The sequence below is a fragment of the Bubalus kerabau genome, chromosome 1 (assembly GCF_029407905.1).
Source record: "Bubalus kerabau isolate K-KA32 ecotype Philippines breed swamp buffalo chromosome 1, PCC_UOA_SB_1v2, whole genome shotgun sequence".
Lineage (NCBI taxonomy): Eukaryota > Metazoa > Chordata > Mammalia > Artiodactyla > Bovidae > Bubalus > Bubalus kerabau.
Genome location: NC_073624.1, coordinates 111485368 through 111512119, shown reverse-complemented (window position 1 = coordinate 111512119; position 26752 = coordinate 111485368). Strand labels below are relative to the sequence as shown.

Here is a 26752-nt window from a genome sequence, read left to right as displayed (position 1 = left end):
AATTTCTTAGAGTCAACTAGTTAAGATTAGGACCAGAGTCTTATTGTTCTGTGTTGATTAGAGCCCTTTCTTTGTATGTTTTATCTTATGCCTTCATTAATTCAGCATTTCTTATCTAATTCAGCTGCAGGTTATTTATGAAAGTCTCTAAGGTGAGAGGCAGCTTGCTGGTAAGAGAGTAGGATAAGACCAGTGTCTCACAGCTTGAATTAATGATCTACTCCCAGTACCAAAAGTTAGACTGCTTTGAATTAAGTATTTTAAACTGTGATCGTCCTATCTCATGAACACAAAAGATTAAATTGATTTTCTTTCACTGCGGTACATCTCACTGTTTCTGCTTTCTTTCTGCTACCACCATTCAAGTTATTTATAGCTCACAGTATAGATTTAGAGGTGTAGAGAATGGTTTCTTTACAAATTGCTTCTGTGCCCATCATGATGCTGTGATTAATATGACTCAAGGGCCCTGGGCCACTGAATTGATTTATTTCCAGGACTTTAACTCTCTGCATGGGCCACCAACTTCTAAAATCCATATTGTTTAAATGTAGTGTTTCTAGAGCCTCAGTGGGAGCACAGTGGCAACTTCCAGATATAGCAGGAGCTCTTATTTATAGATCTAAACCTGCATAACATTCTTCTTCTTAGCCCTCACTCACATCTGCTCTTCTTTCTATGTTGTCTTTCATCTGTAAACCAAAACCCTGGAGCTTGTCCTAAATTTCTCCCTCTTTTCCTGTCTCTGTATCCAAACCATCAGCAAGGCCTTTTAGTGCTGAGTGTAACTCCAAGTTGGTCTCGTCGTCTACTACCGCTGCCTCAGACCACCACCGTCTGATTGATTTCTTGCTCTGGGTTGGGAGTCTCATTTTAGTGCTCCAGTTTGCAATTGAAGAGATTTTTCTAAAATGCAGTTCTGATCAAATCCCTGAGTCCCCCAGTGTTCCCAGAATAATAGCCAAACTTCTTAACATGGCACAGAAGGCACTCAGTGGTCCTCCTTTTCCCCCTCTCATTTTCGTCCTTATTATCTCTCTTACTTTACCTCTTCTTCTCACACTCAACCCCCGACCCCTAACTCCCGCAAAGTTTGCTCTGCTAAACAGCTTGAAGTCAGTCCCTTGGTGGTAGGTCTAACTTCTCAACTTTGCACATCTTTCTATTTCTGTTAGGCATGTCTTTCCGCCTTTAACACTCCTTTTTCCCCAAAAGAAATGTGTTAAGTAACTCTGATATATTTAATAAATATTTATTGAAGGACTGACCTTTGAATATCATTCTTAGAATAAGAAAAAGATTGTAGCAGAATCATAACAGTAATATACAGCTTTTTTTTTTCCCCTCGCTTACCTGAGTCTTCTCTTTGTCTTGCTCCCTTATCCATTTTGGGATTGCATTGTGTGATTTGCTGCTTATTTTTTTAAGAACCCTGATCTTAATATTGGGAGCTTGAGCCTAAATTATGTAAGTATGTATTTACTAGTCAGAAAACATTTCCCAAGCACAAAATGTCAGGGATTACACTTTGGTCCTACTGATACAAATGATTCTCAAAGCATCCAAGAAGCATCTAATTTCAGCTGCAGGCTAGGAGAGTGTTTTCATATGATTACGTGCACAATTCTTTTCTGAAAGATTTTGTCACATTTATAATGGCAAGTGTTCCAAGTATCTATTGTTGTGCAAAAAATACTTAAAACCTAATGGCTTATTACAGCCACCCTAATTCATGGTTTTTTGGATCAAAGATATGAGTTGAGCTCAATTAGGGATTTTGTACGATTGATTGAGACAACCCAGAGAAAATTGTGTGATGAATGAGCTGGTCCAGAGGGTCCAAGATGGCATCCCACTCATGCCTGGGATAGGCTGGAAGGCTGGACTCAGATAGGACTGTTGTCTGGAAAGCTTGCAAGTGGCATTTTTAGCTTGGAGGCATTGGAGTAGCGGACTGTCTTACATGGCATTTCACTCTTGAGACAGTATTCTGAATTTCTTAAGGTCTGTGCTTAGAAACTGACAAAGCATCACTTTCACTCTTTTCTGTTACTCAAAGCCATCAAAAGCCCAAAGTAAATTGCATCCACCTTTAATTCACCACCATGGAGAGATTTCAGAGTTATAGATGTAGCCTCAGGACTCTTCAGTGTAATTTCCCCTTTGCTCATAATTCATAAGTGGTGTTCAGAGATTCCGTTAATACTTGAATGTGTACCTTGCCAAAGTATATATTTTTCCCCAATGTATAATATTTATAAAAAACTTAAATCATAGTATTCATTGTTTTACAACTTTTATCTAAATAGTGGTTGGTAAGAATTATTTCCTATCACTAGACATTTTTCTATGGTATTTGAATGACTTTGCATTACTCCTTAATATGGGAAAATTCCTATTTTTTGGATAATCTTTTAAACTCTAATATAAACATTTACATGTGATAAACATCCTTGGTGCTTAATGTTTGTGAGCTCTTTCAAATATTTCCTTGTGTATATCCCATAAAGTGGAACAGCTGCGTGAAAGGCTATGATCAGTCTTTAAGAGTTTTTATAAGAATTGCCATATTGCCTCTCAGAAATGCTGCATGAACAGAGGAGCCTGGTGGGCTACAGTCCGTGGGGTCGCAAAGAGTCAGACATGACTGAAGCGACCTACCACCCAGGCTCGTATTGGTGACAGTGGGAGAGAATGTGCCTGCCAGTGAAGAAGATGCAGGAAATGTGGGCTCAATCTCCAGTCAGGAAGATCCCCTGGAGGAGGAAATGGCAACCCACTCCAGTATTCTTGTCTGGAAAATCCCGTGGCCAAGGAGCCTGGCGGGCTGCAGTCCATGAGGTCGCAGAGTTGGACACGACTGAGCATGCCCACACGCACAACTCTTACATAATAAAAATGACTGTCTTTGGCTTGGGCAGTCTGTCTCCTGTCTGCCACCTAACTGGGCTCTAGTCTTTTTGTCGTCTTTTGAATTGGTTCTTGATGTTCAGGAAGCCACAGGAATCTCTATCATTAACTAACCATCCTAAAACAGCTCCCATCTGTCTATTTTGTCCCATATATCCCTCTCAAAACCCCAGATTGAATAAACCTGATCATAGAACCCGTATGATGCTCAAATATTTAAGTAAATTCTATTTGCATTGTTGTTGTTGTTCAGTTACTAAATCATGTCTGACTTTTTGCAACACATGGACTGTAGCCTGCCAGGCTCCTCTGTCCTCTACTATCTCCCAGAGTTTGCTTAAATTCATGTCCCTGGATTCGGTGATGCTGTCTAACCATTTCATCCTCTGCCATCCCCTTCTCCTTTTGCTTTCAATCTTTCCCAGCTTGCGTTGCTGTGATTCATTAACTTCTTTGTTTGAAAGTCTTCATTAGCTTGCAACATTCAGTTAAGTTCAGTCACATAGTCATGTCTGATTCTTTGTGACCCCATTGACTGGAGCTTGTCAGGCTTCCCTGTCCATCACCAACTCCCTGAGCTTACTCAAACACACGTCCATTGAGTAGGTGATGCCATCTAACCATCTCATCTTTTGTCATCCCCATCTCTTCTTGCCTTCACTCTTTCCCAGCATCAGGGTCTTTTCTAATGAATCAGCTCTTCAATCAGGTGACCAAAGTCTTGGAGCTTCAGCTTCAGTATCAGTCCTTCTAATGAATATTCAGGACTGATTTCCTTTAGGATACACTGGTTGGATCTTCTTGCAGTCCAAGGGACTCTCAAGAGTCTTCTCCAACACCACAGTTCAAAAGCATCATTTCTTCAGCACTCAGCTTTAATTATGGCCCAACTCTCACATCCATACATGACTGGAAAAACCATAGCTTTGGCTATATGGACATTTGTTGAAAAGTAATGTCTCTGCTTTTTCATATGCTCTCTAGGTTGGTCATAGCTTTTCTTCCAAGGAGCAAATGTCTTTTAATTTCATGGCTGCAGCCACCATCTGCAGAGATTTTGGAGCCAAGAAAATAAAGTCTGTCACTGTTTGCATTGCTTTCCCATCTATTTGCTATAAAGTGATGGGACCAGATGCCATTATCTTAGTTTCTTGAATGTTGAGTTTTTAAGCCAGAGTTTTCACTGTCCTCTTTCACCTTCATCAAGAGGCGCTATACTTCCTCTTCACTTTTTGCCATAAGGGTGGTATCATCTGCATATCTGAGATGGCAACATTACTCAGACTAAAAATTTAAGGTTTCATGTTAGTTTTCTGTGATTGTGGTTTTCATTCTGTCTACCCGCTGATGGAGAAGGATAAAAGGCTTATGGAAGCTTCCTGATGGGAGAGACTGAGGGGGAAGCTGGGTCTTGTTCTGATGGGCAGGGCCATGCTCACACTGCTGCTCTCAGTGCCCCTGACCCTGCAGCAGGCCACCGTTGACCCACGCCTCCACTGGAGACTCCTGGACACTCAGGGCAAGTCTGGGTCAGTCTCTTGTGGGGTCACTGCTCCTTTCTCCTGGGTCCTGGTGCACACCAGGTTCTGTTTGTTCCCTCCAAGAGTCTGTTTCCCCAGTCCTGTGTAAGTTCTGGCGGTTCTATGGTGGGATTAATGGTGACCTCCTCCAAGAGGGCTTATGCCATACCCAGGTCTGCTGCACCCAGAGCCTCTGCCCTGCAGCAGCCCACTGCTGACCTGTACCTCCTCAGGAGATACCCAAACACGGTTCTGTCTCAGTCTCTGGGGTCCCTGGGTCCTGGTATGCACAAGGTTTGTTTGAACCCTCTGAGCGTCTCTGGCGGGTAAGGGATTTGATTCTAAATGCGATTTCATCCCTCCTACCATCTTGCTGGGGCTTCTCCTTTGCCCTTGGATGTGGGGTATCTCTTTTTGGTGAGATCCAACATTTTCCAGTCGACGGTTGATCAGCAGGAAGTTGTAGTTTTGGAGTTCTCATAGGAGATGAGTGCAAGTCCTTCTACTCTGCCATCTTAACGCCATAAATTCTCCCTTGGTATCTCTAATTTTCTTCAAGAGATCTTTAGTCTTTCCCATTCTATTGTTTTCCTCTATTTCTTTGCATTGATCACTGAGGAAGGCTTTCTTATCTCTCCTAGCTATTCTTTGGAACTCTGCATTCAAATGGGTGTATCTTTCCTTTTCTTCTTTGCCTTTAGCTTCTCTTCTTTTCTCAGCTGTTTGAACTGTGGTGTTGGAGAGGACTCTAGAGAGTCCCTTGGACTGCAAGGAGATCCAACCAGTCAATCCTAAAGGAAATCAACTGTGAATATTCATTGGAAGGAATGATGTTGAAGGTGAAACTCCAATACTTTGGCTACCTGATGTGAAGAACTGACTCTTGAAAAGACCCTGATGCTGGGAAAGATTGAAGGCAGGAGCAGAAGGGGACAACAGAGGATGAGATGGTTAGATGGCATCACTGACTCAATGGACATGAGTTTGAGTAAGCTCTGGGAGTTGGTGATGAACATGGAAGCCTGGCATGCTGCAGTCCATGGGGTCACAAAGAGTCCAACACGGCTGAGTGACTGAACTGAACTGATGAGAACTTTGAAGTAGTTTTACTGCCTCTTCACTATCTCTCATACCTTATTTCCGCAATACTTCCCTCATTTGTTCTGCTTCAGTCACACTGGCTGCCTTACCATTCCTCGAATACTCTAGGAAGACATCTACCTCCGGGACCTTTGCACTTGCATTTCCTTCTTCCTGGACCCTTTGTCCCTAGATCCAAGGCACATGTCCTCTCTTTTTTCAGGTCTTCACTCACAGGTCACTTCTCTGGGAGTTTATTTTCTGGCTACCCAGTTTAAAATTGCAGTCTCTTCCCATCACATCTCATCTCATATCCTGTCTATACTGTCTTTATTTTCTTAGTAATTATCTCTTTTTAACATGCTATATATTATACTTTTATCTGTTATTATTGTTTGTTTCCCCAAATAAACTATGAACTGCATAAAGATAGAGATTTTGGCCACTTTTGTTTATTGCTCTATCCCCGGTTCTAATGACAGCACCTAGCTCATAATAGCTGCTCAATAAATATTTGCTAGTAAGTGATATGTACCCCCATTACTTCCATTTGCAAATATGAGAGACTGGACTCACTCCCTGTCAGAAAGGTTTCTCTTTCTCTGCTGTTATGTAGTCTGGATGAGCTCTCTTTTCTTCTCATCGTCTGCGTTCTACGTGAGAGCCTTCCAAGTAGTACACTTGTCTCTTCCATTCTGCTCTTTATGTGGACTAGGGTAATGGTTTAAATTTTCTATGTTAGGCTTCAATACTTTAAATCTGTTAAAATGATATTTCCTTTTCTATCAGCTTATAGTTGAATTCAGTGCAATAATACAAGCAAAAAGCACTTACACGTGGTACACAGCATAATTCATATTTGAGAAAATTATGTTTACTTGTTCTCTTTCCTTTTCCTACTTTAGAGGTTTTAAGGAAACTCCATGGGGATAATAGCTCCCTGATGCAATAAGGTGGAGTGAGGCAGTAAAAATGCTGAAATAATAGTGAAGTGCCTGTATTAGCTTCTAAGGCAGTGTGGATATAAACACACCCAGGTGACTTATTCTTCACAACTTTCTATTTCCACCGATCTTCTTCCTGGTTGTCTCTTATCTAAAGAAATTGTGCTGGTGAGTTGCTGAGCATTGTACCTTGCTAAGGTTGGATGTCTTTGGAAAGTTCTCCAAATGAAATGTCCAGTTGTTTACTTCAAAGAGAATGTTGTGGTTTCTTCATTGTAGCCTTTTCCCAGTCCACATGTTACATCTGGATTTCCTGTCAGCTTAGATTACTGTGAGCCAGTTAATTACAGCCTGCATGAAGCAGATGTGTTTAGCACATCTTTGAAATGGGACTTTGGGAGTCCTTTGGGGTTTAAGGACTGCAGCATTCCTGGGGGCCTCCCCCAGCTGGAAGCCTATTCTGTATATGGACCCACTGGGCAGCCAGGGTGGTTATACAATCAGTGGGTGTGCAGGAATGTGTGAGCACGCGCCTGTGTGCCTCCAGTAATGATGGATCAGTTCTTGGGTCTCAGGACGCTCAGAGGTATAAAGAGAAAAAGCAAAGTCTCTAACAACCAGTCTTGGGTCTTTCGCATCCCATTTTTGTCCTGACTGTGGCTCTGTCATTTTGTCTGTGCCCTTTGTATGTATGAACAGTTCTTTTTAATCCCCAAAATGAATATTTAAGTAAAGTCAATGAGTGCTCTCTCTGGTAGCATGTACACTAATATCGGAAAATTTAGAGAAGATGAGCATGGCCCCTGCACAAAATAAAATCAACAAGGTACTGAAATTACTAATTTTCAACATATAAACTTATATTATCTACTTGAAGTAACTGAATGCATAATCCTTTCCCTTGCCCTTAAAAGTCAGTCAAAATGATCATACAGAAGAAAAGAATATACTTTTAAAAAATTTATTTATTTTTTAATTGAAGGATAATTGCTTTACAGAATTTTGTTGTTTTCTGTCAAACCTCAACATGAATCAGCCATAGGTATGCATGTGTCTCTTCCCTCTTGAACCTCCCTACCACTTCTCTCCACATCCCATCCCTCTAGATTGTTGTTGAGCCCCTGTTTGAGTTCCCTGAGTCATACAGCACATGCCTATTGGCTATCTATTTTACATATGGTATTATTGTAAGTTTCTACTTTTCATAGTTGTTTTATACTCATAAACAAGACAGCTGAAGGTTGAAGATTATGAATATGTAATCACTATGAGAAGATGGTTAAGAATCTTGGGAAGGATGTATAATGTCAGCTTTGTTGCTGTTTAGTTGCTAAATCCTGTCCGACTCTTTGTGACCCCATGGACTGTTGCCCCCAGGCTCCTCTGTCCATGGGATTCCCCAGGCAAGAATACTGGAGTGGGTTGCCATTTCCTTCTGCAAGGAGTCTTCCCTACTCAGAGATCAAACCCGCATCTCCTGCTTGGCAGGCAGACTCTTTACCACTGAGCCACCTGGAAAGCCCCAGGGTGTCAGCTTCTGACAGTGCTCCGGTTTCTCATGTCTTTGTTTCAGAGTAGGTTTCTTCTCACCTCTCCTTCCCATCCTCCCTACTCCCAGTGTCATCAGAAGAACAGAGAGCCCACTTCCTTTATAAAAATCCACACTGAGATGAGATGAAGCAGGGTGCAGTTCAGAGTTTGGTTGTGGTAGTTTGTTTGCTTTTCTTGTAGGCAGCTGATTCTAGAAGTGTCGATAGGCATTAGAGCCCCTGGAAGATCCGTTTGTAGGTTCCAGAGCCGTCCACTGATAAGTTGCTGAGAGGCCTCATGGTGTTGAGAAGTGTGGAGAATTTGAACTTCAGATGACTGGAGTGGCCCTACTCATCAACTCAACTTGACAAGATATGCTTCAGAAATAGCAGATTGATTTCAGCAGCTGCTTCTCTCCAGGGTGGGAGCGAGCAGCAGCATCTCGAAGGGGACATCTTCTTTCCTACTGTGTCTGAGTAGCTTCTGTTCCTCTTGTCACTTTGTTCAGAGTACCTTCCTTTAACAACCTCATTCTGCAGGGCTGCTTCCTGTCATCACCACGACTCTTGTCTCACTGCTCTTCAAGGGCAGCTGAGATGAGATGAGTACTCAGATATTTTCCAAAAGGCAAAGGGAAAATGCTGCTAAATTTCCAAACCTGTGGATTTCCTCCCATGCTTTGATTGTGCTGCGGGGAGAATGCTCATAGCTGATAGAATGCCATGTCATAAAATACCTCCTGATTTTTTGTCATCATATGAAACTATTTGAGAATTCTTTGTTAAACGTCAGCAATGTCTGCTCTGGTTACTCACTGCTTCTGCTCAGCAGTGACCATCTGGCTTAGCATCTTAAGCACTGGACTGTGACTCAGGAACTGGGTTTTGATGTTTGAGAGGTCTTCCTCTGTTACTGATGCCAGCTGAGCTGCCATCAGAATGTGAATAATAAACTGAACTACTCTAGAAGGTAAAGAACAGTGATAGATGTATTCTAAAGTGACACAAATATGTGATAAATCATGGTGAAAGAAACACATTCTGGGTCCTTAGGAAGATAGATGTTATTAATATTTTGGATTACTTTGTATCTCATTATTTTGACAGTCAATCCCTTGCGTGTATGTAGGTATACATTTATGTATGTAAAATAGTTCTGAAACTTTTTAGTATCAATACCCACTTGCCCCTCACAGAGACAAATCTCATATTCAGAATATTCTGGTAATGTCAAACTTGCATTTGCCAGTAATAACAAATGCATTACTTTATAAAAAATTATAAAAGTTTCAGAACTTAAGATTATCATGTATTAATAATAGCTGCTATTATTCTGTTATAACGTGAGACAGAGAAGACAAATTTAAAAGTTTTCGATAATCAATGCAGGCTAATTGTAAGTCTCTGGTCTTGAGGAAATAATCAGCATAACATAAATATCTTCCTCCCTAGGTTTTGGGCCTTCAGAAGTCCAGGAGCAGCAGATTAAGAGGAATTTGATAAACCGTTGATGAATTTAGTTTTCGAAGCAAGGTTTCTAGGCAAAAGTAGTTCTTAAAAAATTAGACTATGATACTGCTCATATATATTTTTAAAAATCTTGGTGTTACCTATTCCAGAGACTAAGTTATAAATTACAGAAATATTTTTCCTATCGCTGTTACTTACCCTGATAAAATAACTTTAGGTGAATTAAAAGAAAGCATCTTTATTAGAGATTTTTCAGTTTTTACTGTGTTTTGTAAAACTGTTACAGTCACATAATTCTCCATTCTTCATGCCTGCTGATTCACAACTGAGAACACTAAAGAAGCCTTTCTTTAAAAGGAGCACTACTATGTATATGATTCTAAATTTGTATATGATTCTAAATTTGTATCCTTAAGTTTTAAAAATGTCAATATGATATAAATTACTGGATTTGTTTCATTTTTAAAAATAGGCTTGCCCTATTTATTCCTCATGCAATGAAATTCTGTGGAGGGAGAGGGGTGGTGCAAGCACCGAAGAAACATTATGATCTCAAGTTGAAATATTAAATCATAAATATTACTTGTTTCTCCAGAGACTGGATCCCCAATTACAGCATCTTGCATTGGATTAGGTAATTCTAAAACACCTCCTCCAGGGCAAGCAGGAAAAAGTGTTCCAGGATACAATGGTGAGAAATTACCTTGATTACTTGAAATATTTAATATTAATAAATTTGGTATTTTTCTGTATTTAGTGTGAATCATATTGATTGAAACGTAGTAGGTGCTTAATAAGTATTTGATTGAGTTAATGCCTTGTATTAAAAACATCTAACTTTTTGTGATAACTTTTGTTATTAGCCAATTTTATCAGAAGTAATATTGTAGACTTCTTAAGGGCATGTTGTAAATGACTGTCAGAATATAAGGCAAGTTAAGGACCTATGGGCTTCCCAGGTGGCATTAGTGGTAAAGAACCCCCTGCCAGTGCAGGAGACCTAAGAGACACGGGTCCAATCCCTGGGTTGGGAAGATTCCCTGGAGGAGGGCATGGCAACGCACTCCAGTGTTCTTGCCTAGAGACTCCCTTGAACAGAGGAGCCTGGTGGGCTATAGTCCACCTGGTCGCAAAGAGTCGGACACGACTGAAGCGACTTAGCATGCGTACAAGGACCTATGTGAGAGATTAATTCCTATGGAATATATGCTAGGTGCTGAGTACTTTGCATACATTATTTCAATTAATCATGAGTTCATTTAATTTAGTGATATTCCCATTTTAGCAATAAGTTAGCTGGTGCACAGAGAGACTAAATAACTTTACTAAAGTAATTCAGCTGGTTAGGTCCTGAAGACAGTGCAGACCATTGTGTTTTATTTTGTTTGTTTGTTTCTGGATTAAAAGCTGCAGTTGTTCCCATTATATATATTATCTTTATTTTAGGGGTGATAATAAAGTTTTTAAAACTTGTTGGCTAGAAGATGAATATGAAGAGTAAAGATTCTAAAAAGAAAAAATGGTTTCATCCTTGTTGGCAGTATGTGACAATGAGATACACTGTCTTTTCCATCTAAGTTTTTTAAAGTCATCAGTAGTGATTATAATAATTCAATAATTTCCTCTGGATTTCACCTCTTAGTTGTATATGTTATATAAAGTGACTTGTGTAAGTTATGCTTTATTGTACAAGTCAAACATTCAATTTCCTTATTTCTAAACAGAAATAATAATTCTCTATGCTTCGTAGGGTTGTTTTTTGTGATGGAAGACAATGAAGCACTGGCATAATGCCTGCTGGTAGGAAAACTGAACCAAGTCTTAGCTAGTAGGGTCATTAATATTTCAGAGAAGCCAGAGGGACTGACTTGTTTTAGATGTACACATTCATTTTACAGACAAGAAAAATGAGATACAGAAGTTATGCTATTTACATAAGGTCACACATTTAGCTTAAACCCAGCATCTGGAAAGAGAATAATTCCTGCATGCAGTTTGTATTTGTATGAAAATTACAAAGTTTAGAGATTTGTCTTTTACTTCTCTAATATAAAAATATTATATGTTCTTTCTAGGACAATGACTGGTTAAGGATTATTTGGTTTAGCCTAGCAGATATATTTATAAAAAGACACAAATTTGTGTGTGTGTGTGTGTGTGTGTAAGAATAGATACTTTGTGAAGTCAGTGACTTCTCCAGGCATGGAAGGGTGAACCCAACTTCAGTGAAATCCTCCCTTTGAACAGTTCTGTCATCTCTACTCCTTTTATCAGAAAAAATGCTTTTGTGTTGGGCCATTTTTAGGGGCTGATGACTGTCGGAGATGTTGACTCCATTTCCCTTTCAGCGTTTCAGTACCATTTTTATATCCAGTTATAAGAAAGAGTTAAAGCTTTGAGGCCTCATGGAATTTCAGTACAGACATTTCTCATTGTCTGAAAGTCATTGGCTTACAGACAGCACAGCTTAGCACTAGGACTAAAGTATAACCAAGGAAATAAAGACTTTATGACTCATGATTTTTAGATTTTGTGGATATTCAGAGATTCAAAAGTATAATGTAACATTTAATATTATAATGAAAAAAGCCATATCCTTTTGGGAAAGGAAAAAACACCATTTTGTGTAAAAAATATGCAATGTAATATAATACTTAATCTCCCATTCAATTAGTACATTATGCAAGATTGTCACTGAGTTTTCTTTTCAAGTGATTACTGTACAACACTATGAGAAGGGAATTATTTCCAGTTTTTAGATAGAGAAATTGGAGGGGTAATAGAATATGAATATGTTCTGGGGCACATAGTAAATTGGCCACTGTGCTGAGATTTGGGGAAACAAAGATGAATTATCATGCATCATGGCCTCACCTTTAATGAGCTCACATCTAGGGAGAGACAGATACTGACACCGCTAATAACTGTCAGAATAGAATAGTGCTCTGGGAACACAGAGATGGGAGCGACTAACTTTTTCTAGAAGTAATGCTCTTCTTTTCTGATCGCTTTTTTGAGTAGCATAACTTGGATGGATGAAGCCACAAAAAGGATCTATTAAAGCTTAAAACATAATGATATGTTCTTATTTCTAGTTTGTACTAGGTTACCTCTATGGGTGCAAGCTTTGGTTTCCTAAAACCAAATGGGTATAAACATAGATTTTAATATTACCAGTGTGTTTAAAATACTGTGTCCTTATTTAAGGAAGGCTCTGAAGAAAATGAATTATCTAATTAAAAATCAAAGACATGTACACTTTAAATTTTCTGTGAGACATTTTAGCTTATTTATATATGTTCGTGACCTCACAGGAGTTAAAGGATGCCTTTTTTAAGCTAGAGTTGGGAGATTAAATATGAAAACGTTCATGCTTTAAGGTTATTTGTTTTTATTTATCTATATTTTACTTTGCAGTTATGATTTTGGATGACAACATGCAAAAACTGAAGGCTCGGTGTTTAGGAAACATCGTGGTAAAGTAAGCAACATTTGCCATCTATTATTTAAAACAGCAAGAATTGATATATAAGATTAAGAAAAAGTAGAGTGGTTGCAATGGTATTACTAGTGAAGAGCTTGCAGAAGAAGCTTGTGTATTGTTTGAGAATACTCATTGCCTGGTCTTGTAATTTAAACATGGAAGCCCCATAAAGTGGAACCAATTTAGATACGATTTTTAAAAAGATAAATCTTGCATCTTTTAAAAAATGTTTCTGATTATATGAGTAATGCACAGATGATAAAATTAATATGAATACCAAAAATATAAAGAAGTATATAGTTTTTATACTGTAACCCTTCAGTAATACAGTGTTAATTTTGTAATATATAAATATACATGACATTTTTTTGACAAGGATTTTAGATTATTGAAATTAGTTTATTCTCATGTATTCCTGTTTTTACTTAATGCTATCTCACAGCATTTTAAATTTTATCTACCTCTTAAAAATGTTTATCCCTTTCTAGGGCTCTTAGTCTTTTTTGAATATTATGATTATAAATAATGCTGTATTGAATATCCTTTCTGTGTTGTCTTTTCTTTTCTGATCATTACAACGGTACTGAATAAATTTCTAAATGTGTAATTAGTAGCATGGGTCAAATAGTAGCATGACATGTAATTCCTGACTCTTCAGGTACCACAGTTCCTTGCTAACAGTTTTCATTATTGTTCATTTGACAGATAAAGTGTTAGAATTTATCATAAAAATATTCAAATTTACTTTGGTTGAATCAATACTTTGAAATTATTAAGCTTGGAGTAGCTGAAATGGAAGTTAAGTTAGAGACACACAGTATGTGACATTTTAATAACTGATACAGGTAGCTTTAGTGCCTCTGATTAGCACGATGTTGGCATCTTTACTGACATGTGTTAAATAGTAGAACTTGCCAGAATGAGCTGTTATAAGTAAAGAACATTGCATGTGTGTTTTTAAGTTTTATTTTCTATTTATTTAAAAGAACTCTTATTACTTGGCATTCTCAGATTGGTATAAAATTTTTCTCAGGTTAATGAACATTTTAAATTCTTTAAAGACTAAATGATAGGTAGTAATTTTTAAAAGCATGTGTTTTTTCTCAGGGAGAGATGCTGTAACCTTACAAAAATCTATAGAGGAGATGACCTTATGATACAGTTCTTCTCAGATTCCTATTGTAATCAGTAAACACAAAAATGCTTTATCACTATTTTAATTTAAATGTTAAGACATGTGTTGGCAAATGGAAAATTAATTCTGAATATGCCATTTGCATTCATATTTTTTCTGAATAGGAATCCATATTAACAGAATTGATTGAAATCTTTCAGTTGATTGAAATTGAAAGGGGAAATGTGTTGGGGACAAGGGGAGGGCTTGCTAAATAATAAATCTGAACAAAATTGTGGGTGAACATCTAGCTCGCTTAGGGAAGTACATGGTTTGTGAGAATTTTTAAAAGCACTCCAGCAGCTTACATTTTTATATCCCCCTAACTCCAAGTGAGTCATCTGTTTCATAAGCAGTGCTTGCAAGATCCCAGAGGCAGCGTTTGATGCCAATGCAGTTTTAATCCCTCATGCATCCTGTGACTCTAATCACTGGTGGCTTCACCCCACAACCATTCCAAAGTAATAAAGCAAATAAACTACACTTTATTTTTCTCATACCCATTAGTGTTACTTCAAGTACTTGAAAGTGACACAACTATTGTCTTAAAATATTCAGTGCTTTAGATTGTCTCCAATTCAGAATGATTTTTTCCCCCCTCTCTGTTCATAAACAGGGAATTTTATTGTACAGATTCGGGATTCTGAGATTTCATTATAAATTATTTGATGATACAGAATATTATGACATGCAGTGGACTTGGATTCCTCCTTTAGGTTAATAGTGAAACTAGGTGTTTGTAAATATTTTATATGTATATATATAAAATTATATTCTATATATATATATATAATTATTTTCAAAAAGTAAGGTAGAAATAATGAAAAAAAAAACACCCCAAAAACAGTTACTACCAAGATCTCTCCTTTTTTTTTAAATCTCAGACTCTTAAAACCTTATTTCAGGAACTCATTTTTACCTGTGATAGAAAGGATTTCATTTTGAAACTCTCATCTGCAGTAGCCATTCCATTCTGACTCATTGACCTGAAAATTATTCATGCATCCCAATAGTTGTTTGCAGTATGCATAGGGTATTTCATATTTAATGTCTATCAAGACTTGTGTGTATTCATCTAGAGCTATTCTGTGTGCCTTGAGGGGACATATCATTCATCCAGAATGGAAAATGGCCAATGAATGCTTTTTAAGAGCACACAATAGATATATGTTTAATTGAATTAAGGGAAAAGCACACCTTCTTTACTTAAAAACATTACCGTGGCTTAAAAAAACTGTGTAGTCTGAGAAGAGAATAATTTTCTAGGTAAACCATATTCTAAAGTAGCTACCTGGGTCCACAGAACCGCCTGGTGGCTGTGGGCTTCCCTTGTGGCTCAGATGGTAAAGAATCTGCCTGCAATGCAGGACACCTGGGTTCAGTCCCTGGGTCGGGAAAATCCCCTGGGGAAGGGAATGGCAACCCACTCCAGTATTCTTGCCCAGAGAATTCTGTGAACAGAGGAACCTAGTGGGCTACAGGCAATGGGGCTGCAAAGACAGGACTGAAGTGACTCACACTTTCACTTTCAAAAGGTTTTTGGTTAAGGATTGTATATGATATTTAAGGTTCACAAAATATCTGAGCCTCTAATCTTTAAGAAATGTATTGACTCAATACATTGTATTTCTCAACTGTATTGAGAAATTAAAAATTTATAACATTTAACATCATAACAACTTCATTGTCAATATAGTCTTCATAAATGTTTCATTTTATTTGCAAACATGCAGGTTGTATTTTCTTCCCATCATTGCTGAATGTGTACAGTGATTGTTAAGAAATAATAATGAATGGTAAACTATAGGTGTGTCTACTTGTTGTATGATTTCAAAAGCAAAAATATAACCTTTCCTTTTTCAGAAAATGTTCTAGTTTGTATGGTGTATTGCTATGTTTTATTAGCTTTGCATGGATATAAAGTAAGGCCACCAATAATAAGAATGACTCAGTCCATGAGGGACTTAAAACTGATCTGGCTTTAAAAGCCATTGTGGGGGGTGACTGCCAGTCAGAGTTAGGTGTCATTCTTCTCTATTATTCCTACTTACACTTTTCATTAGTACTTATATAATAATTAAGAGGAATATTCTTTAAAAGAACAAGATTCTGTAACGCTGTTCATGTTCACTAATTATACTTGTAGTGATTAGAAAGAATAGAAAGAAAAATCTACATGGAATATTTGAAGTGTATGGGGCTCAAACTACATTAAAGTAATTCAGTAAAAAAAATATATATTATGTCTCACTGTTTTAATCCCAAATTTGTTTGCTTTTTGTAAATACAGCTGTAGCTTCTTGTTGCACTATAAAATCTGTTATGTCGAGTGTAAATGATATTTGAAATTATCTTTCTCTGGCAGTTTCCTTAAAATCTGAAGCTATAATCATATGTCCAAGTTTTACAAGGTGCTAAGCTATGCTTAGCACCATTATATGATTCATTTTATCATGTTATGATGACTCATCCCCAAATCAGAAATAATAATATGTGGTAATTTTGAAAAAAAAACCTCTTGATCCACTTTTGCTCTTTTAACTTCCTTTGTTAAGGCTTTCTAAAAATCTCTGCTTTTCTCTTGAGGATCCCTAACGAGAAGGTAGACATTTTAGTGATTCCTAAACTCCTGTAGATCCTATGATGTAATAAACATGAATCTTACAGTTCTTGTAGATTTCTTGCTTTCAAAGAATTTATCTTTCTACAAGAAGAGAAAATGACATGCCTGCATGGAGGTAGAAAATTCTTTTGATTTTGAAACTTACTCCAGGCAGTTAATTTTGTGGGTAAGTTATGATATCTGAATTGCTATGAATACAGAATGTTCATGAATTTTAGAAGGTTTTTCTGTAATTGCATCCAGAGCTCCAAAGTACAGAAATAAAACTGTGAGTCAGTAATTTCCAGGCAACACCATGCAGGGCATGAAAGAAAAGTTGAACTGCAGTTGCTTTCCCCAGTGCCACAGCGCTCACTCTTATTAAAGCCATAGGTCTCTGGCTCTTCCTGACTCGTGGACACGCATTTTTCTTTGACCAGACACGGCTGTAGCTCTCGGAAGCGCAGCTTGTCTGCCTCCTGCTGTGTGTCCCGCTGGCCTGTGCCCTGCAGGCAGTAATGGGGTGCAAGGGAGTTAGATGGCCTCGTCTGGGGGGCTTTTACTCTGATGCCTGCCGGTTTCTCAGTCTCCAGATATTGAACACAGTCCTTAATGATGTCTGTTTGCATCTTTACAGTTTGGCAAGAGTGACTTGGTCACTCACTGGGCTGCTGTCTCGGGAGAAGATCAGGATAGCTTTTGTTCATCAGTGTATCCTGTGACTAAACCAGGGGTGGCATGGGGTTGTTATCCCATTCCTTCCTGCATCTCCTATGCAGATTTTAGTATGATCTTTTTATTAGGCTTAAAACAACACTGTGAGTTCGGCAGTGGGACATATATTATCTAATTTTTTATCTAAAACATCATTAAAATCTAAGCATCATTAGTAGTCATGCAGCCAGAACTCACATTTCTTACCCAGTTGTTTGTCAACCCAGAGAGAAAGAAATTGTGGCCTACTAATGTCAATAAAGACCTGAAAAAAAACTGACCTGAAAAGGGCAGTTTTCATTCCAATCCCAAAGAAAGGCAATGCCAAAGAATGCTCAAACTACCGCACAATTGCACTCATCTCACACGCTTGTAAAGTAATGCTCAAAATTCTCCAAGCCAGGCTTCAGCAATATGTGAACCGTGAACTTCCAGGTGTTCAAGCTGGTTTTAGAAAAGACAGAGGAACCAGAGATCAAATTGCCAACATCCATTGGATCATTGCGAAAGCAAGAGAGTTCCAGAAAAACATCTATTTCTGCTTTATTGACTATGCCAAAGCCTTTGACTGTGTGGATCACAATAAACTGTGGAAAATTCTTCCAGAGATGGGAATACCAGACCACCTGACCTGCATCTTGAGAAACCTATATGCAGGTCAGGAAGCAACAGTTAAAACTGGACATGGAACAACAGACTGGTTCCAAATAGGAAAAGGAGTCCATCAAGGCTGTATATTGTCACCCTGCTTATTTAACTTCTATGCAGAGTACATCATGAGAATCACTGGGCTGGAAGAAGCACAGGCTGGAATCAAGATTGCTGGGAGAAATATCAATAACCTCAGATATGCAGATGATACCACCCTTATGGCAGAAAGTGAAGAGGAACTAAAAAGGCTCTTAATGAAAGTGAAAGAAGAGAGTGAAAAATTTGGCTTAAAGCTCAACATTCAGAAAACAAAGATCATGGCATCTGGTCCTATCACTTCATGGGAAATAGATGGGGAAACAGTGGAAACAGTGTCAGACTTTTTTTTTCTGGGCTCCAAAATCACTGCAGATGGTGATTGCAGCCATGAAATTAAAAGACGCTTACTCCTTGGAAGGAAAGTTATGACCAACCTAGATAGCATATTCAAAAGCAGAGACATTACTTTGCCAACAAAGGTCTGTTTAGTCAAGGCTATGGTTTTTCCTGTGGTCATGTATGGATGTGAGAGTTGGACTGTGAAGAAAACTTAGTGCTGAAGAATTGACGCTTTTGAACTGTGGTGTTGGAGAAGACTCTTGAGAGCCCCTTGGACTGCAAGGAGATCCAACCAGTCCATTCTGAAGGAGATCAGCCCTGGGATTTCTTTGGAAGGAATGGTGCTAAAGCTGAAGCTCCAATACTTTGGCCACCTGATGCGAAGAGTTGACTCATTGGAAAAGACCCTGTTGCTGGGATGGATTGGGGGCAGGAGGAGAAGGGGACGACAGAGGATAAGATGGCTGGATGGCATCACCAACTCGATGGATGTGAGTTTGCGTGAAGTCCAGGAGTTGGTGATGGACAGGGAGGCCTGGTGTGCTGCAATTCATGGGGTCACAAAGAGTCGGACATGACTGAGCAACTGAACTGACTGAAGTCTCTTCTGGGGAGATGAAAAATAGCTTCATAGGAAAATCTCCAGTATAGCCTAAAGACCTCACAGGAAATTCTGAGAGTGCAAAGTTGGGATATGACTCTAGAATTCTCTAGGTAACAGGAGTTTTGTCTTCAATTTATTTCTGATACAAACGGGCATTCCTGACAGAGTATTGAATATAGACCATCCTTTGTGTGGGATTGGAGGGACCTAGGAATTTTATTTTTCAGATTGGTCACTTCTACAGTGATGGATCTTCTCTTCCTTTATTAGCTATTTAAGGATTTCCTTGGGAAGAATGGGCTTCCCTGGTGGCTCAGATGGTGAATCTGCCTGCAATGCAAGGGTCCCGTGTTTGCTCCCTGGGTCAGAAAGATCCCCTGGAGAAGGGAATGGCAACCCACTCCAGTATTCTTGCCTGGAGAATTCCATGGACAGAGGAACTTGGCAGGTTGAGCCACTAACACTTGGAAAAAATATTCTTTAAGAGGAACTCCACATTTGCAATTGGATGGGTTGTAACAGAAGTCTCCTTTTCACTCTGGGAAGACTTAGGGAAGATATCACAGGCTGGTAGCATTTGACGTTATATTTGAAGGATGATAATCAACGCCTTAGATCTGGTAGACAGAGTGCCTGAAACACTATGGATGGAGATTCATAACATTGTGCAGAAGATTGTGACCAAAACCATCCCAAAGAAAAAGAAATACAAGAAGGCAAAGTGGTTGTATGAAGAGGCCTTACAAATAGCTGAGAAAAGAGAAATAAAAGGCAAAGGGGAAAGATATACCCAACTGAATGCAGAGTTCCAGAGAATAGCAGGAAGAGAAAAGAAAGCCTTCTTAAGTGAACAATGCAAAAAATAGAGGAAAGCAATAGAATGGGAAAGACTAGAGAGCTCTTTGAGAAAATTAGAGATTGCATGGGAACATTTCATGCAAAGATGGGCACAATCAAGGACAGAAGAGGCAAAGAACCTAACAGAAACAGAAGATATTAAGAAGAGGTGGCAAGAATGCAAAGAACTGTACAAAAAAAGGTCTTAATGACCCGGATAAACACGATGGTGTGATCACTCACCTAGAGTCAGACATTCTGGAGTATAAAGTCAAGTGGGCCTTAGGAAGCATTACTATGAACAAAGTAGAGATGATGGAATTCCAGCTGAGCTATTTCAAATCCTGAAAGATGATGCTGTTAAAGTGCTGCCATAAAAATGCCAGCAAATTTGGAAAACTCAGCAGTGGCCACAGGACTGGAAACGGTCAGTTTTCATTCCAATCCCAAAGAAGGGCAATGCCAAAGAATGCTCAAACTACCATACACTTGTGCTCATTTCATATGCTAGCAAGGTAATGCTCAAAATCCTTCAAGCTGTGTCAACAGTATGTGAACTGAGAGCTTCCTGATATAACAACTGGATTTAGAAAAGGCAGAGGAACCAGAGATCAAAGTGCTAACATCTGCTGGATCATAGAAAAAACAAGGGAACTCCAGAAAAACATCTACTTTTGCTTCATTGACTAAAGCGTTTGACTGTGGATCATAACGAACTGTGGAAAATCTTAAAGAGGTGGGAATTCCAGACCACCTTATGTGCCTGGTATGTATGTGGTCAAGAAGCAACAGTTAGAACTGGACATGGAACAACAGACTTATTCCAAATTGGAAAAGGAGTACATCAAAGCTGTATATTGTCACCCTGCTTATTTAACTTATATGTAGAGTACATCATGTGAAATATTGGACTGGATGAATCACAACCTGGAATCAATATTTCCAGGAGAAACAGCAACAACCTCAGCTATGCAGATGATACCAATGACACCACTCTAAGGAACTAAGAGCCTCTTGATGAGGGTTAAAGAGGACAGTGAAAAAGCTGGCTTAAAACTCAGCATTCAAAAAACAAAGATCATGGCATTCAGTCCCATCACTTCATGGCAAATAGAACAGGAGAAGAGGAAACAGTGACAGATTTTATTTCTTGGGCTCCAAAATCACTGAGGATGGTGATTGCAGCCAGGAAAAGAAAAGAATCTTCCTCCTTAGAAGAAAAGCTGTGACAAATCTAGGCAGTGTATTTAGGAACAGAGTGATCACTTTGCTGACAAGGGTCTATATCGTCCCAGCTGTGGTTTTTCCAGTAATCATGTGCAGATGTGAGAGTTGGACCATAAAGAAGGCTGAACACCAAATAATTGATGCTTTTGAATTGTGGTGCTGGAGAAGACTCTTGAGAGTCCCTTGGATAGCAAGGAGATCAAACCAGTCAATCCTAAAGGAAAGTGAATGTTGCTCAGTCAAGTCTGACTTTTTGCAACCCCATGGACTATACAGTCCATGAAATTCTCCAGGCCAGAATACTGGAATGGATAGCCTTTCCCTTCTCTGGAGGATCTTCCCAACCCTTCTCTGGAGGATCTTCCCAACCCAGGGATTGAACCCAGGTCTCCACATTGAAGGTGGATTCTTTACCAGCTGAGTCACAAGCGAAGCCCATCTTAAAGGAAATCAACCCTAAATATTTATTGAATGGACTGATGCTGAAGCTGAAGCTCCAATACTTGGCCGCCTGATGTGAAGAGCTGACTCATTGGAAACGACTCTGATGCTGGGAAAGATTGAGGGCAGAAAGAGAAGGGGGCGACAAAGGGTGAAATGATTGAATGGACATGAGTTTGAGCAAACTCTGAGAGATAGTGAAGGACAGAGAAGCTGGGGTACTGCAGTCCATGGGGTCACAAAGAGTCAGGACTTAGTGACTGAACTTGCAAACAACAAGGCATTAACCAGCATGATTCTTAGTATTTTCAGAAAATTTCCTTCCGTCTACCTTTCCAATGAATTTTTATGTTATTGTAACTACAGAAAAAAAAATATTCTTTTTCTAAGTAAAACCTGCATTTAATATAGAATAAGCATTAGGTTAGCAACAAGAAAAATGTTACTTTTGAATACTGCAGAAAACAATTCTGCTCTAGTTCATATACACCTAACTTTTTTTCTGGAGACTATTGCTTCTCTTATAACATATTTAATACATATTCATGTACAGAATCACTGATACTTCCAGTTCTGGAACTCCCTCTTCTTTCTTGCTTTGCATTAGGACCGTTAAGTGTTACCTTCCAAGGTTCCTTCTTTAGAGTCTCTTTTTAATAGTCGATTAACATTTGAATTTTTCAATTCACCAGACTTGATTAGTGAAGAATCGGTAGCATTCTCTTGCTTTATCCTACTAATTATCAACTGCAACTTCATATCTTGCTTTCCTGCCTGTTCCTCAGTTAGATTTGGGGATAATAAAGAAGTTTCCTAGGGGCATCTCAAAAATGACTCAGGACCAGACACATATGCCATTTGCCACAGATCCATACCTTGGCTGGTGATGAAAAAACTTCCCTTCCAAGAGTTCCTGATAGTATAGAGTTTAACCATCTGCTGTAAAACTTGCCTGACAAATTTTCTTGAATATAAACATTCAAGATATTTTGATGTTATGTCATTAATTTAATGGATTAGACATCATTCTTTACAGTCTTTCTCCCTACATGTCTTCTACTGCTAAGTCACTTCAGTCGTGTCCGACTCTGTGCGACCCCAGAGATGGCAGCCCACCAGGCTCCACCATCCCTGGGATTCTCCAGGCAAGAAACTGGAGTGGGTTGCCATTTCCTTCTCCAGTGCTTCAAAGTGAAAAGTGAAAGTGAAGTCGCTCAGTCGTGTCCGACTCTTCGCAACCCCATGGATTGTAGCCTACCAGGCTTCTCTGTCCATGGGATTTTCCAGGCAAGAGTACTGGAGTGGGGTGCCATTGCCTTCTAAAAAAGTACTAAATTTCCTGTAATATACAATATGCCAGAATCTCTGTTCATCTTGGAAAAGAGTTTATATATATTTACCATTCATGTCTAACACAGTGACTGAGGAATGCCAGACACTCCACAAATACGCGATGGAATGCAGAAAACAAATGCATGAGTTAATGTGCATGAATGAATAAATTAATTAATTGATCAAAGAATTCTTCTGGTTTTTCTTCTTTAACTCTCACATCTCCACCCTCTCTCCACTGGCTACTTCTGCTTAAGTATTTCACATCTTAAATCCGCCTGTCTCTTCATTAAACCCCGATTTGCTTCTCTCCTTCTGGTCACCCACAAACTTTTAAAAAGTATAGTCTAACCTTACCGTCTGCACTTTCCTGATTACTCTCTGATCACTGCAGCCATTTCAGCTCCCCTCTGCAGAAATGGCGATCCTGAGGGTAATTCACAATATCTTGGTCACTGAGTTGCATGACCTCTGTTGAATCCACTTGGAAAATAATTTGCCCTTCACTTGACCTTGTTGAACACGGAGTATTACTAAAACTCTGCATGGGAGGCTCTGTGATTGAAGATTGAAGATTGAAGGTGGGAGGAGAAGGGGACGACAGAGGATGAGATCGTTGGATGGCGACCCCAACTTAATGGATGAGAGTTTGAGTAAGCTCCAGGAGTTGGACAGGGAACCCTGGTGTGCTGCAGTCCATGGGGTCGCAAAGAATTGGACATGACTGAGCTACTGAACTGAACTGAGGAAACGCAGCTCACATTCTGTACATGAAGTACTAACTCATTTGGATTATTATTGCAGACACTCAGAAGTCTCTATTTACTGGGAAGAGGCAGTGCATGGATGTTGGAAATCTTACATTTGGGGTAGATACAATGGATGAGACACTTGAACAGCATGTCCTTCTGTACTCATTGCTCTTCGTATGGGCAACGTTATGTGTTTAAGAATTTGGATCAGCAGTTCTGTGTATCTCTGTATCAGGTGGAACTAAGTAAAAACTGCTCCCCCTCTACCCAACGTGTCCGTTCAAATGTACCTCAGACCGCCCCCCCCCCCAGCTCTGCTGTCTCCAGTACAGCCTAACATAGAAAAGTCAGTTAAAGGACCTGAAGGGATTGTATGCTTCAGCTTGCTGCCTTCCTGCAAATTAGCGATGAACAGTAATGGTAACAGCAGTAACAACACAGCAGCATCTCTGTGGTTTTTAATTTCTCAGGTTATAAAATGCTTTCCCATGTGTTTTATGAAATGATACGAGGTCCAGAAACACTGGGGTCACAGTTTTCCTCCATCTTAAAATAGTACAAAAAGGAGACTTAGCAAGGGAAGAGCTGTGGGCAGGCTAGACATGGTAGAAAAGGATGATCCTAGCTGGGTGGCTGATCCCATTGGGGACAGCATTTTCTCCTGACAGAATGTGAGAATACAATTCAGTGTCTCCGAATTCTAGTACAGGGGCTGGAAGTGGGTGATGTTGCCTCATGTTGGCAGTCACCGTGTCTGTCTCACTTTCCATTTTCCCACATCAGCACTGTGAAATCACTGCTTCACTTGGTGTCTTTTGTGAGTACCAGAGGGTAGGGTTTTGAAAATCTTTAAATTTACAGTATCTAAATTTACAAACTATAAAGCATCTCAAAAGTTTCTGTGTCCAGAAAATACACTGAGTGGTTATTTTTGATAGGTGATACTTCCTACAGGGAACTGATATGAGAATTTACTTATTTATTCATGTAAAGATAGCTAGCTAGATATGGGCTTCGCAGGTGGTGCAGTAATAAAAAAAATCCGCCTGCCAATGCATGAGGCACAAGAGACACAGTTTTGATCCCTGGATCTGGAAGATCCTGTGGAGTGGGAAATGGCAGCCCACTCCAGTATTCTTGCCTGGAAAACTCCATGGACAGAGGAGCCTGGCGGGCTAAGCCCACAGGGTCACAAAGAATCAGACATGACTGAGCACACACGCATGCAGATAGAAGTGAACCCTTGTCATATGTGTGTGCTTAATTGCTCAATCGTGTCTGGCTCTTTGCGACTCCATGGACTGGCTTCTCTGTCCATGGGGATTCTCCAGGCAAGAATACTGGAGTGGGTTGCCATGCCTTCCTTCAGGGGATCTTCCCAACCCAGGGATCGAACCCGGGTCTCCTGCGTTGCAGGCAGATTCTTTACCATGTGAGCCACAAGGGATCTTCCCAACCCAGGAATCAAACTGTGGTCTCCCACATTGCTGGCAGATTCTTATGTATAATCCCTGTTTAATACTATGGAAAAAAAGAAGGAAATTGAAGAGGAAATTGATTACAAAGAACAGATATATGCTATCTTCTATTTTATATATGCTCACATGTATTCATGAGTTCATAGGGGTGAGAAATAACATAGGTCTGGATTGTCATGAAAAGGAAGAACAGGAGACGGAAGAGTGGGCAGGCACATTGATTGTGAAGATAAGACTATGCATGGGATGTTTCATTGGATCATCTCACTGCACAATGAGACTGGCAAAGGTGGCAGTTGGTACCTTGATACGTCAAAAAAATTTTTGATTTATTTGCCTATGGTGGAAGGAAATTTCCCTTAAAAAGTAATATAATGATGCATTTCTGGTTCCTTTTTGCAGATGTTATCCTTCTTACCAAAACAATGATTGATGCTAATCACTATCTGAATGCCAAGATGGTGTGCCTTTGGTGCCCTTCTCAGAAACTACAGTTACCCCTCCGTGAATTTGCTATGTCTTGGTCAGCTGCTTCACCCTCAATTAGACATGATCTATCTATCAGGTTTAGGGGTTACAATTCAATGTGGGACTTGAATTGTTCTTACTCATCATGGCGGAAAATGATTACTTCTAATCAATCTGTCTTTATTACCACTTTCATCCTAATTCCCATGCTCTGTTTTTATATAAGGTTGCCATTACCACCTGGAGCTTTTTCAGGACTCTGGAAGAATCAAGAGGCATTCAAGCATTTATACTTTGAAAAATTTCCTGTAAGAATTTTATTATTCTTTTTTTAAACTCACCTTACATACTTCTCTGTAGTTCTCGCCTATTACATTGAGCAGCTTACTTTTAGAATCATGGATCACAAAGCTACCCTTAAAGGTTATCTGGACCAGTTTCCAGACCTCAGAGGGAAAGAATGCCCAAAGCTCAAATGTCTAAATAAGTCATTTTAATATTTTTTTATCAGTTTCTCGACATAGAAATATCTCAGTTTCTCTTATTTTTTTCTGAAAGTTAACAGCCTTTCATTTTAGGAAAGGTTTTGCTAAACTAAAACTTTTGGAGACTTTCTATATGATTTCTTGCATTGGATTTCTCCTCACAGAGTGAGAACACTTGATCAGAACTGGACAGTTGTCTTTAGAACCTTATTAATGGTAAAGAACCCACTTGCCAGTATGGGAGACATAAGAGACACGGGTTTGATCTGTGGCTTGGGGAAATCCCTTGGAACACGAATGGCAACCCACTCCAGGATTCTTGCCTGGAGAATCTCATGGACAGAGGGGCCTAGCGGGCTACAGTCCCTCGGGTTGCAAAGAGTCGAACACGACTGAAGCAACTTAGCACATGTGCACAACTCCTCTGTATGAGCAAAATTTGAGGAACATGTGTTCTGCTTGCCAGAAATTGTATTTTTTTAATCCCTTTGCCTATTATTGGCATTCATTCTTGAGTGCCCTCTGAGTTCTTTATTTTGAAATACAAATACAGGATAAAGACAGTATACTCAACATCCAACTGTAGTGCTTTAGATAACAAAAAGTATCTTTTGGCATTCTGTTTTATCATTTTCCTGTTACTCTGTGGTTTATGTTTATAATAGTATGTAA

At 39.2% G+C, this 26752-nt stretch overlaps 1 protein-coding gene and 1 non-coding gene across 4 annotated transcripts in view; both read left to right on the top strand.

Annotated features, from left to right (window-relative positions):
• The window catches only part of ACSS3 (acyl-CoA synthetase short chain family member 3), a 187949-nt gene that overhangs the window by 126075 nt on the left and 35122 nt on the right, over positions 1-26752 (top strand). For all 3 annotated transcript variants that reach the window (XM_055586864.1, XM_055586871.1, XM_055586868.1), the window contains exons 10-12: positions 10049-10144; positions 12871-12934; positions 25822-25903. In XM_055586864.1, coding sequence (XP_055442839.1) covers positions 10049-10144; positions 12871-12934; positions 25822-25903 — 242 coding nt within the window. The remainder of the gene's footprint in view (positions 1-10048; positions 10145-12870; positions 12935-25821; positions 25904-26752) is intronic.
• LOC129642568 (U6 spliceosomal RNA) lies at positions 7197-7301 on the top strand. The gene has a single exon (XR_008709822.1). It is a non-coding gene; the product is annotated as a U6 spliceosomal RNA (small nuclear RNA).